General features: G+C 46.6%; 1 protein-coding gene across 21 annotated transcripts in view; it reads left to right on the forward strand.

Annotated features, from left to right (window-relative positions):
* The window catches only part of SVIL (supervillin), a 381,188-nt gene that overhangs the window by 336,472 nt on the left and 30,953 nt on the right, over positions 1-13,763 (forward strand). For all 21 annotated transcript variants that reach the window (XM_063922042.1, XM_063922039.1, XM_063922044.1 and 18 more), the window contains 4 exons: positions 725-861; positions 1,832-1,979; positions 2,063-2,208; positions 13,150-13,325. In XM_063922042.1, the coding sequence (XP_063778112.1) occupies positions 725-861; positions 1,832-1,979; positions 2,063-2,208; positions 13,150-13,325 (607 nt within the window). The remainder of the gene's footprint in view (positions 1-724; positions 862-1,831; positions 1,980-2,062; positions 2,209-13,149; positions 13,326-13,763) is intronic.

A 13,763-nucleotide genomic window follows, 5' to 3' on the forward strand; every position in this document is an offset into this window, starting at 1 on the left:
TTATCTCAGTAGGAGGTACTTTATGCACTCCACACACAGCTGTTCACTTGGTCATGGAGGATCATATTGCATATCCTGTTTAGAAGGTCGAACTGGCTTTAAGAAACCCCATGCTCTTTGACCTCTAGTTGACCTCACACATCCCAATGCATTCAATGACGTTCCTGATTTTCAGTGATTGGATAGATTTGTATTATTACAGCTGATTTAAGTCCTATTATGTTAACCAAGGTTCTAAACTTGTTGGTAGTCGTGTAGGTATTACTATATTACTGTAGTAGGATTTTATCTAGTTTCTGTTGATGGTCCTATAAGTCTTCTTACAAAGCTCATCATAAAGTACAGTGTCATGGTTTGCCTTCTCCTTCCTAGAATCCCTTTTACCTTTTCCCTGAAAAATGTCCCTTTAAAATTTAGTACACTTAAGATAAAGTTCTCCGATGTTGATCCATGATAAAATAAAACGATGATTTATGACTGCATGTTTCAAGCTAAGCCAAAACGACACAATAAAAAGGCTGAACTCTGCACATCAAAGAACAGTTTAGTTTTTAATTGGCCGTATGAAAAGAGCAGGATGGGTTCTTATGAGAGAATTGTTCTAGCATGCCACGTAGTGTTTGTTTTTAATTATTTTTAACAAAGCATTCTCTGCTATACGTTGGGGCTTGGATTATGCTCGTACTATTCTGGTAATTCTACAAATAAGTGTTGTTTTGTTCAGGACGCAGGCATGTCCAGTCGAGGCTGGTAGAGCCTCGAGCTTCCTCCCTAAACAGTGGTGACTGTTTCCTGTTGATCTCACCACACTTCTGTTTCCTTTGGGTTGGAGAGTTTGCTAACGTCATTGAGAAAGCAAAGGTCAGTGTCCTCACATGTTGACATCTTGTCACTCTCCTGCCGGGGTTGAGTGATGTGAATTGTTCTGGCATTGGTATTAATAACTAGGGATGCATTGTCATCTAAAATGCCATATAAGGTGTGGGAGAGACTGATATATATCCTCCACTTGTAATATCTGTCCCTAAACAGCACGCAGGCACATTCAAGCATATATGGCCAGGAAATGCTGTAGGAAGGAAGCATACAGTGGTTACATGCTTTTAGCTCTTATTTGGGAAAGCATCTTTCTCTACAGCTATATATGAGAGTATTTCACTTGATATTTGATACACAAATGTAGTTTTAATTTGGTTTCAGCCAATAAATCTTTTCTGAAAACCTTCTTATTCAGCTGAAGACAACCTCTACTTCCTTATCCTGTTGCAGTGAGTTATATTTTTCTTGTGTGGATTCATTATTACAGAAAAGACTGTAAAGTAAAAATCCCTACCTGTTTGACTAACCACGTGCACATTCAGGAAAGGAAGGATATTTTATTCACTAGGCATTACACTGATGCCAATAAGGGGAGAACCTACAAACTCTACACCAATAAGGTCAATGGCTGGGGATGCACTGGCTAGTATCAGAGTCTGATTTATACACACACGTATGATTTGGTGGTGAATGTTGACTCTAAAGATGATATTTAGAAGTTAGAAAAATCAGTGTTACTTTTTATAGAATTTTTATAGTCAACTCTGGAGTGTACTGGAGTATGACGGGTGACGCGCGCGCGCACACACACACACACACACACACACACACACACACACACACACACACACACACACACACACACACACACACACACACACGGCCCTAGTTAGAGCTGTACCCATGACCCCAGTGCCCTGAGCATTGCTAATCACTGTGTCACACTACCACTGTGTGCAGAGAATGTTTTTTGTTTTTCAGAATGTTTTTTTTTTGTTTGTTTTTATTTAAGGCTTCAGAATTGGCCACCATAATTCAGACAAAGAGGGAGATCGGCTGTAGGGCGTCATATGTGCAGACGATTGAGGAGGGGATAAACACACATACTCATGCTGCTCGGGACTTCTGGAAACTTTTAAGCGGCCAGACAGAGCATCAGGGTAAATGTTCTAGAAGGTTTATGGACGAGAGATAAAACCCCCCACAAAACAAACAATGACTATATTATGTTTTGTTACGGCAGATGCTGGAACCCCAGAGGAAGATGAGCGCTACGAAAATGCAATCATTGAAACAAACTGTATCTACCACTTACTGGATGATAAACTGGTCCCTGTTGATGAATTCTGGGGTAAAATTCCCAGGTGTTCACTTCTACAGTCTAAAGAGGTTAGTGCCACAGTCCCTATTTTTTTATTCGGTTCGGTATGTATAAAAATAGGAAGAAAATATTTTTGAGTGGTTTCTTTTTAAAGAATGTATTTAGATTTGTCTGCCACATGCACACAGACTATACTAGTCACATTATATTTCTAGTAAAGACTAAAAATTTACTATTTATCCAAAGATGTGTCCTACATCATCGCGGAGTCGCGCCAAACAGCTCCCCTCAGCACGCCAGGTTCTGCGAGACACTACTATCGTTGGGCTTCAATTTTTGCTGAAAATGCTTCATATTTGCAACACAATTCGACTAGTGTGCACCAGGGGACTGTACTGATTAATTTGGTATGCGGTACTTGTATATCTGTGTGTGTGACTGAGTCTCTGAATCTGTATATGAAGTGCTACAATGTAGCAGCCATGCCAAGTTTCATGGTGCTCCGTAAACAATAAACCCACATACAGATATACAAGTGGCATATATCAAATTAGTCACCGCAGTCTCCTGCTGTGTCCCAGTCACATCGTGTTGCGACTAAGATGCATTTTCAGCAAAAAAAGTCTCCCTAGCAGAGTTGCACAGGACATGGCGGCTCACTCATGCCAGGCATCTCGCACTGTGTGGCGTATGAGGATGCATCTGTAGTTTAAAATTAGGTGTACACTAGCCGCTCTTAATCCGTTCCTTTTTCACAGTTGAACAATGGGGAGACAGATCCTTAAATAAAGATTGTTTAAGTCTGAGTGGATGCACTAGTACCTTGCGGACGAGGGAGCATATTCTATTTTCCCACTATATCACACATGATATGGTATAAAGCACTCAATCATCTACATGTATGGGAACACCGGAGAAATGGCTTAAAAGTTGCTCTTGTGTAGATTCTACTTTTGTATATTAGTATTAAACATAAGGGGATGTTTATACGGTTGCAAATTTTCTGCTAACTTGTGGGTTTGAATGCCCTGATCAGCTTGAGCAACAAACGTAGAGGCTTATTTAGTGTAAAAATGTGTGAATAATAAAATTCATAGCGTATAATAAATGGTTCTCCAGCCAGTAGCTCCTGTCATGTGTTTGACTAATGATAGTTGGGAGCTGATTGGCTGGCGCACCATTTATCATCCACAACGAGTTTTATCACTCGTTGATAAAGGACCCCTAAATTAACTCTTTCCACTTTGGATACACATAAAGACTCCAAGTTGGACATTATTTGCAGTTCTGTGTTTGGGCCAAACAGCTAGCTGACATGGGGGAAATGTACAGCTGTATCCATTTACATCTTTGCTCCGTGCGCTACAAGTCGCGTTACGTGAAAATGAATCTTAGATGCAAAGTAATGCAATAGGCCACACAACCTGCTTCTGCTGATTAAAATAATATGCAGCATCCATATATTCTGTGTGTGACTGCAACTGTATTTGCATACAAAATGCTATGCTACAATTTTTTCCTGGCAAACACTGTAACGTGGCATTTCGGATGCAGATGCAGTCGCAATTACGCCCAAAATATAGGCAAAAACTGCATATCGTTTTCATTAGCAGGAACTGATTGTGTGTCCTATTGGATTACTTTGCGATTAGGACACATGTTTACGGGAAAAACGCAAAAAGATGCCCGGCATGGTGTGACCTGAAGGGCTGTTTAGCGTGACTCGTTCAGTGTGTAGGCACCAACGGTGCGCGGTCCTGTGCTCGTTCATCGTTGGTGCCGTGTTGCTTATGCATTCAAGCTAGTATGGACAATCTCGTCCATATTAGCATGCACTGCTATGGAGCCAGGTGATGGGGGGAAGGGGGGGGGGAAAGTGAAGAAACTTCACTTTCCCCGCCGCCGGGTCGGCCATCTGACAGCTCGGCGGCGGGTCACTGAGTGTGTAGGACCCTTAAGAGGACACATCTGTATCAAATCTTGTAGAAAGAAAGTACTAACCAATCAGCTACTATAGTAACTGCCATTTTACAGACTGGGCTAGAAAAATTACAGTTAGTAGCTGGTTGGCCCTTTGTCTTCAAGATTTGATAAATCTTCCCCATCTAATATTTAAAAATGAAAATTTGTCTTTCTGTTCTTCTGTCTTTCTATACAAATCCACAGTTTACAAGCGAAGATCGTGAAATTTTACATACAAGCGTATTAAAACATGGCAGAGGCAACGAAAACAATTAAAAATCCCTAACACCCCTAGGGGGACAGACAGCAGCACAGAGTATATCAGGAGACAACATAACTCTGGAATTGCTGGAGCAATGTACTCAAAAATTGGTACACATATGCCTTACAATCTGGCAACAGACACTGTGGCAGGAAGACACCCCTAGCACCCTTAGGGGTGAGGCAGCAGCACTGAGTATTTCAGCAGACAGCATAACTCTGGAATGCCTGCAGCAATTTACAACAAACTTGGTACACATATGACTTACACTCAGGAAACAAACACTATAGGGGTCAGACACCCCTAGCACCCATATGGGGTGGGACAGCAGCACAGAGTATGTCAGCAGACAGCATAACTGTGGAAAGGCCGGAGCAATTTACACCAAACTTGGTACACATCTGACTTACAATCTGGGAACAAACTCTGTGGGGGTTAGACACCCCTAGCACCACTAGGGGTGGGAGAGCAGCACAGAGTATTTCAGGAGACATCATGACTCCAGAATGCCTAGACCAATTTACAACAAACTTGGTACACATATGACTTACAAGCTGGGAACAAACACTGTGGGGGTAAGACACCCCTAGCATCCCTAGGGTTGAGGCAGCAGCACAGAGTTTTTCAGCAGACTGCATAACTCTGGAATGCCTGGAGCAATTTACACCAAACTTGCTACACATATTACTTACACTCTGGGAACAAACACTGTGGGGGTAACACACCACTAGCACCCCTAGGGGTGGACCAGCAGCACAGACTATATCCGGACATGCATGATATGTCAGTGATGACAGGGCTGCATGTGACAGGACCAGTGACATGATGTGAGGAGGGGAATGGAGGTAGCACGAACCCACACACACAGAGTTATATAGTGGAAGTAGCACGGTCCCCCAGCAGTACAAAGTATATTGGGAGATACATAAGGTGCTGTGCTATATAAGAAACTGTGGAGTGTTTGGGGGAGGAGGATCTATCTAGGTACTTATCTAATATATAACAGCGAAAATTTGTACTTCTGTGTCTCTATACAAATCCACAGTTTACAAGTGAAGGTCGTGAAATTTTACATACGAGCGTATTAAAATACAGCCGAGGCAACTATAAAAATTTTGAAATGTATAGTGGGAAGAGCAGGGTCCCTTGGGGGACCAAAAAGGGGTCCGCCCACTACATAAAGTGCGTTAGGGAAGCAAGATATGCCTATATACTAGATCTCCAACCAACGTAAATTAACGAACAACTATCATTGTAATTTTCCATCCTCATTCCCTAGAAAAGCACCGGGTATTCAGCTATCTACAATGTTGTTTATACTGTGTGTTTAATATTTCAATTTATTTTGGTAAACAGACATTCTTAAAATCCTGGGCAATGCCGGGTACTCCAGCTAGTGTTAGATAAATAACAGTAGCTGATTGAATAGTTGCTATGGGCAACTTCTTTGCCTCTCACAAAGGTTTGATGCATCTGCCCTATGGGGAGAAATGAGTGTAATCCGCAGGTGACTGCTGGTGCAGGCTGCCTTGCTTATTGCCCATTTCTCTGACGTCCTAGTGGATGCTGGGGACTCCGTCAGGACCATGGGGAATAGCGGCTCCGCAGGAGACAGGGCACAAAAGTAAAAGCTTTAGGATCAGGTGGTGTGCACTGGCTCCTCCCCCTATGACCCTCCTCCAAGCCTCAGTTAGATTTTTGTGCCCGGCCGAGAAGGGTGCAATCTAGGTGGCTCTCCTAAAGAGCTGCTTAGAGTAAAAGTTTTGTTAGGTTTTTTATTTTCAGTGAGTCCTGCTGGCAACAGGCTCACTGCATCGAGGGACTTAGGGGAGAGAAGTGAACTCACCTGCGTGCAGGATGGATTGGCTTCTTAGGCTACTGGACACCATTAGCTCCAGAGGGAGTCGGAACACAGGTCTCACCCTGGGGTTCGTCCCGGAGCCGCGCCGCCGACCCCCTTGCAGATGCCGAAAAGTGAAGAGGTCCAGAAACCGGCGGCAGAAGACTTTTCAGTCTTCATAAGGTAGCGCACAGCACTGCAGCTGTGCGCCATTGTTGTCAGCACACTTCATAGCAGCGGTCACTGAGGGTGCAGGGCGCTGGGGGGGGCGCCCTGGGCAGCAATGATAGTACCTTATTCTGGCTAAAAATACATCACATATAGCCCCTGGGGGCTATATGGATGTATTTAACCCCTGCCAGGTCTCAGAAAAACGGGAGAAGAAGCCCGCCGAAAAGGGGGCGGGGCCTATTCTCCTCAGCACACAGCGCCATTTTCCCTCACAGAAATGCTGGTGGGAAGGCTCCCAGGCTCTCCCCTGCACTGCACTACAGAAACAGGGTTAAAACAGAGAGGGGGGGCACTTATTTGGCGATATGACTATATATATTAAAATGCTATAAGGGAAAAACACTTATATAAAGGTTGTCCCTGTATAATTATAGCGTTTTTGGTGTGTGCTGGCAAACTCTCCCTCTGTCTCCCCAAAGGGCTAGTGGGGTCCTGTCCTCTATCAGAGCATTCCCTGTGTGTGTGCGCTGTGTGTCGGTACGTGTGTGTCGACATGTATGAGGACGATGTTGGTGAGGAGGCGGAGCAATTGTCTGTAATGGTGATGTCACTCTCTAGGGAGTCGACACCGGAATGGATGGCTTATTTAAGGAATTACGTGATAATGTCAACACGCTGCAAGGTCGGTTGACGACATGAGACGGCCGGCAAACCAATTAGTACCTGTCCAGGCGTCTCAAACACCGTCAGGGGCGTTAAAACGTCCTTTCTCTAACGTCCTAAGTGGATGCTGGGGACTCCGTCAGGACCATGGGGATTAGCGGCTCCGCAGGAGACAGGGCACAAAAATAAAGCTTTAGGATCAGGTGGTGTGCACTGGCTCCTCCCCCTATGACCCTCCTCCAAGCCTCAGTTAGGTTTTTGTGCCCGTCCGAGCAGGGTGCAATCTAGGTGGCTCTCCTAAAGAGCTGCTTAGAAAAAGTTTTTTAGGTTTTTTATTTTCAGTGAGTCCTGCTGGCAACAGGCTCACTGCATCGAGGGACTTAGGGGAGAGAATTTCAACTCACCTGCGTGCAGGATGGATTGGATTCTTAGGCTACTGGACACCATTAGCTCCAGAGGGAGTCGGAACACAGGTCTCACCCTGGGGTTCGTCCCGGAGCCGCGCCGCCGACCCCCCTTGCAGATGCCGAAGTTGAAGAGGTCCAGAGGTCCAGAAACAGGCGGCAGAAGACTTTCAGTCTTCATAAGGTAGCGCACAGCACTGCAGCTGTGCGCCATTGTTGTCAGCACACTTCATACCAGCGGTCACTGAGGGTGCAGGGCGCTGGGGGGGGCGCTCTGGGCAGCAATGTATTATACCTTTTTTATGGCTAAAATACATCACATATAGCCCTTGAGGCTATATGGATGTATTTAACCCCTGCCTGATCTCACAAACTCCGGGAGAAGAGCCCGCCGTTTTAGGGGGCGGGGCCTATTCTCCTCAGCACACGGCGCCATTTTCCTGCTCAGCTCTGCTGAGAGGAAGGCTCCCAGGCTCTCCCCTGCACTGCACTACAGAAACAGGGTTAAAACAGAGAGGGGGGGCACTTATTTGGCGATATGATTACATATGTGAAAATGCTATAAGGGAAAACACTTGTATAAGGGGTTGTCCCTGTATAATTATAGCGTTTTTGGTGTGTGCTGGCAAACTCTCCCTCTGTCTCCCCAAAGGGCTAGTGGGGTCCTGTCCTCTATCAGAGCATTCCCTGTGTGTGTGTGCTGTGTGTCGGTACGTGTGTGTCGACATGTAGGAGGACGATGTTGGTGAGGAGGCGGAGCAAATTGCCTGTATGGGTGATGTCACTCTCTAGGGAGTCGACACCGGAATGGATGGCTTATTTAGGAATTACGTGATAATGTCAACACGATGCAAGGTCGGTTGACGACATGAGACGGCCGGCAAACAAATTAGTACCTGTCCAGGCGTCTCAGACACCGTCAGGGGCTTGTAAAAACGCCCATTTACCTCAGTTGGTAGACACAGACACGGACACTGACTTCAGTGTCGACGGTGAAGAAACAAACGTATTTTCCTTTAGGGCCACACGTTACATGTTAAGGGCAATGAAGGAGGTGTTACATATTTCTGATACTACAAGTACCACAAATAAGGGTATTATGTAGGGTGGGAATAATCTACTTGTAGTTTTTCCTGAATCAGATAAATTAAAGTGTGTGATGATGCGTGGGTTTCCCCCGATAGAAAATTATTGGCGGTATACCCTTTCCCGCCAGAAGTTAGGGCGCGTTGGGAAACACCCCTTAGGGTGGATAAGGCGCTCACACGCTTATCAAAACAAGTGGCGGTACCGTCTCCAGATAGGGCCGCCCTCAAGGAGCCAGCTGATAGGAGGCTGGAAAATATCCTAAAAAGTATATACACACATACTGGTGTTATACTGCGACCAGCGATCGCCTCAGCCTGGATGTGCAGCGCTGGGGTGGCTTGGTCGGATTCCCTGACTGAAAATATTGATACCCTTGACAGGGACAGTATTTTATTGACTATAGAGCATTTAAAGGATGCATTTCTATATATGCGAGATGCACAGAGGGATATTTGCACTCTGGCATCAAGAGTAAGTGCGATGTCCATATCTGCCAGAAGTTGTTTATGGACACGACAGTGGTCAGGTGATGCAGATTCCAAACGGCACATGGAAGTATTGCCGTATAAAGGAGAAAGACAACGTCTTTTCAGCCTCAGTCCTTTCGTCCCCATAAGGGCAAGCGGGCAAAAGGCCAGTCATATCTGCCATGGGATAGAGGAAAGGGAAGAAGACTGCAGCAGGCAGCCCATTCCCAGAAACAGAAGCCCTCCACCGCTTCTGCCAAGTCCTCAGCATGACGCTGGGGCCGTACAAGCGGACTCAGGTGCGGTGGGGGGGGTCGTCTCAAGAGTTTCAGCACGCAGTGGGCTCACTCGCAAGTGGACCCCTGGATCCTACAAGTAGTATCCCAGGGGTACAGATTGGAAATTCGAGACGTCTCCCCCCTCGCAGGTTCCTGAAGTCTGCTTTACCAACGTCTCCCTCCGACAGGGAGGCAGTAGTGGAAACAATTCACAAGCTGTATTCCCAGCAGGTGATAATCAAAGTACCCCTCCTACAACAAGGAAAGGGGTATTATTCCACACTATATTGTGGTACTGAAGCCAGACGGCTCGGTGAGACCTATTCTAAATCTGAAATAGTTGAACACTTACATACAAAGGTTCAAATCAAGATGGAGTCACTCAGAGCAGTGATAGCGAACCAGGAAGAAGGGGACTATATGGTGTCCCGGGACATCAGGGATGCTTACCTCCATGTCCCAATTTGCCCTTCTCACCAAGGGTACCTCAGGTTCGTGGTACAGAACTGTCACTATCAGTTTCAGACGCTGCCGGTTGGATTGTCCACGGCACCCCGGGTCCTTACCAAGGTAATGGCCGAAATGATGATTCTTCTTCAAAGAAAATGGACGATCTCCTGATAGGGGCAAGGTCCAGAGAACAGTTGGAGGTCGGAGTAGCACTATCTCAAGTAGTTCTACGACAGCACGGGTGGATTCTAAATATTCCAAAACCGCAGCTGTTTCCGACGACACGTCTGCTGTTCCTAGGGATGATTCTGGACACAGTCCAGAAAAAGGTGTTTCTCCCGGAGAAGAAAGCCAGGGAGTTATCCGAGCTAGTCGGGAACCTCCTAAAACCAGGGAAAGTGTCAGTGCATCATTGCACAAGGGTCCTGGGAAAAATGGTGGCTTCTTACGAAGCGATTCCATTCGGTAGATTTCACGCAAGAACTTTTCAGTGGGATCTGCTGGAAAAATGGTCCGGAACGCATCTTCAGATGCATCAGCGGATAACCCTGTCTCCAAGGACAAGGGTGTTTCTTCTGCGGTGGTTGCAGAGTGCTCATCTACTAAAGGGCCGCAGATTCGGCATTCAGGACTGGGTCCTGGTGACCACGGATGCCAGCCTGAGAGGCTGGGGAGCAGTCACACAGGGAAAAAATTTCCAGGGAGTGTGATCAAGTCTGGAGACTTCTCTCCACTTAAATATACTGGAGCTAAGGGCAATTTACAATGTTCTAAGCTTAGCAAGACCTCTGCTTCAAGGTCAGCCGGTATTGATCCAGTGGGACAACATCACGGCAGTCGCCCACGTAAACAGACAGGGCGGCACAAGAAGCAGGAGGGCAATGGCAGAAACTGCAAGGATTCTTCGCTGGGCGAAAAATCATGTGATAGCACTGTCAGCAGTGTTCATTCCAGGAGTGGACAACTGGGAAGCAGACTTCCTCAGCAGGCACGACCTCCACCCGGGAGAGTGGGGACTTCATCGGGAAGTATTCCACATGATTGTGAACCGTTGGGAAAGACCAAAGGTGGACATGATGGCGTCCCGCCTGAACAAAAAACTGGACAGGTATTGCGCCAGGTCAAGAGACCCTCAAGCAATATCTGTGGACGTTCTGGTAACACCGTGGGTGTACCAGTCGGTGTATGTGTTCCCTCCTCTGCTTCTCATAACCAAGGTACTGAGAATTATAAGACGTAGAGGAGTAAGAACTATACTCGTGGCTCCGGATTGGCCAAGAAGGACGTGGCACCCGGAACTTCAAGAAATGCTCACAGAGGACTCATGGCCTCTGCCGCTAAGAAGGGACTTGCTTCAGCAAGTACCAGGTCTGTTCCAAGACTTACCGCGGCTGCGTTTGACGGCATGGCGGTGGAACGCCAGATCCTAAGGGAAAAAGGCATTCCGGAAGAGGTCATTCCTACCCTGGTCAAAACCAGGAAGGAGGTGACCGCAAAACATTATCACCACATGTGGCGAAAATATGTTGCGTGGTGTGAGGCCAGGAAGGCCCCACGAAGAAATTTCAACTCGGTCGATTCCTGCATTTCCTGCAAACAGGAGTGTCTATAGGCCTCAAATTGGGGTCCATTAAGGTTCAAATTTCGGCCCTGTCAATTTTCTTCCAGAAAGAATTGGCTTCAGTTCCTGAAGTCCAGAAGTTTGTCAAGGGAGTATTGCATATACAACCCCCTTTTTGTGCCTCCAGTGGCACTGTGGGATCTCAACGTAGTTCTGGGATTCCTCAAATCACATTTTAAACCGCTCAAATCTGTGGATTTGAAATATCTCACATGAAAAGTGACCATGCTGTTGGCCCTGGCCTCGGCCAGGCGAGTGTCAGAATTGGCGGCTTTGTCTCACAAAAGCCATATCTGATTGTCCATTCGGACAGGGCAGAGCTGCGGACTCGTCCCCAGTTTCTTCCTAAGGTGGTGTCAGCGTTTCACCTGAACCAGCTTATTGTGGTACCTGCGGCTACTAGGGACTTGGAGGACTCCAAGTTGCTAGATGTTGTCAGGGCCCTGAAAATATAGGTTTCCAGGACGGCTGGAGTCAGGAAAACTGACTCGCTATTATCCTGTATGCACCCAACAAACTGGGTGCTCTTGCTTCTAAGCAGACGATTGCTCGTTGGATTTGTAGCACATTTCAACTTGCACATTCTGTGGCAGGCCTGCCACAGCCTAAATCTGTCAAGGCCCATTCCACAAGGAAGGTGGGCTCATCCTGGGCGGCTGCCCGAGGGGTCTCGGCATTACAACTCTGCCGAGCAGCTACGTGGTCGGGGGAGAACACGTTTGTAAAATTCTACAAATTTGATACCCTGGCTAAAGAGGACCTGGAGTTCTCTCATTCGGTGCTGCAGAGTCATCCGCACTCTCCCGCCCGTTTGGGAGCTTTGGTATAATCCCCATGGTCCTGACGGAGTCCCCAGCATCCACTAGGACGTCAGAGAAAATAAGATTTTACTTAACGATAAATCTATTTCTCGTAGTCCGTAGTGGATGCTGGGCGCCCATCCCAAGTGCGGATTGTCTGCAATACTTGTACATAGTTATTGTTACAAAAATCGGGTTATTATTGTTGTGAGCCATCTTTTCAGAGGCTCCGCTGTTATCATGCTGTTAACTGGGTTCAGATCACAGGTTGTACAGTGTGATTGGTGTGGCTGGTATGAGTCTTACCCGGGATTCAAAATCCTTCCTTATTGTGTACGCTCGTCCGGGCACAGTATCCTAACTGAGGCTTGGAGGAGGGTCATAGGGGGAGGAGCCAGTGCACACCACCTGATCCTAAAGCTTTTACTTTTGTGCCCTGTCTCCTGCGGAGCCGCTATTCCCCATGGTCCTGACGGAGTCCCCAGCATCCACTACGGACTACGAGAAATAGATTTATCGGTAAGTAAAATCTTATTTTTTCATGAGCATGCCATAAACAGCGAAGACCCATTTGCATCCAATATTTTCCCAAACAATGTAATGATTTTGGGCCCAAACCAACCTCAACAATGGTGTGGTCGGCAGAGAGATAAGCCCTTAATAATTAACATTGTTGTACTAAAGAGGTCTATGTACGAAGCCTTGGAGAGAGAGAAAGTGGACGGATGTAAAGTACCAGCCAATCAGCTCCTAACTGCCATGTTACAGGCTGTGTTTGAAAATTTACAGTAGTTTGTTGGTACTTTATCTCCGTCCACTTTATCTCTCGCCAAGGCTTAGTATATAGTCCACTTCATTTTCAGTTAAACAGTATATGTTAAATGTTAACATATTTGGTATTAGTGGTTCTTTAAAACAATTTGTGCAATTATTTCAATGAGAATATTTGATGGTATACTATAGACTGGTTTTCATTTTGTTTGTGGAAAACAAATTTTGCAGGTGCTGGTGTTTGACTTTGGCAGTGAGGTATATGTGTGGCATGGAAAGGAGGTGACATTGACTCAGCGGAAAGTGGCATTCCAGCTAGCCAAACACCTATGGAATGGGGTGTTCGATTATGAAAACTGCGACATTAATCCTCTAGATCCTGGAGAATGCAATTCTCTTATACCAAGGTAGGAAATCTAGAAGCTGATCCTTAGGGGTGGTCTTCTGTTTGCCGGCGGTCGGGCTCCCGGCGCTCAGTATACCGGCGCCGGGAGCCCGACCGCCGGCTTACCGACACTTATTTTCCCTCGTGGGGGTCCACGACCCCCATAGAGGGAGAATAAAATAGTGTGGCGCGCGTAGCGCGCCACCGTGCCCGTAGCGTGGCGAGCGCAGCGAGCCCGCAAGGGGCTCATTTGCGCTCGCCAAGCTGTCGGTAAGCCGGCGGTCGGGCTCCCGGCGCCGGGATGCTGGTCGCCGGGAGCCCGACCGCCGGCCACCCGTAGTGAACCCGATCCTTAGAGTAAACCTGCTGTTCACATGCTTTGTCTTATTGCTCTCTCCGTTTTCTAATGTTAGGTTATTGTATTCGTTTTCATAATTGGATTCTACTATGGTCTATTCAA

Source organism: Pseudophryne corroboree, chromosome 5 (genome assembly GCF_028390025.1).
Source record: "Pseudophryne corroboree isolate aPseCor3 chromosome 5, aPseCor3.hap2, whole genome shotgun sequence".
Classification (NCBI taxonomy): Eukaryota; Metazoa; Chordata; class Amphibia; order Anura; family Myobatrachidae; genus Pseudophryne; species Pseudophryne corroboree.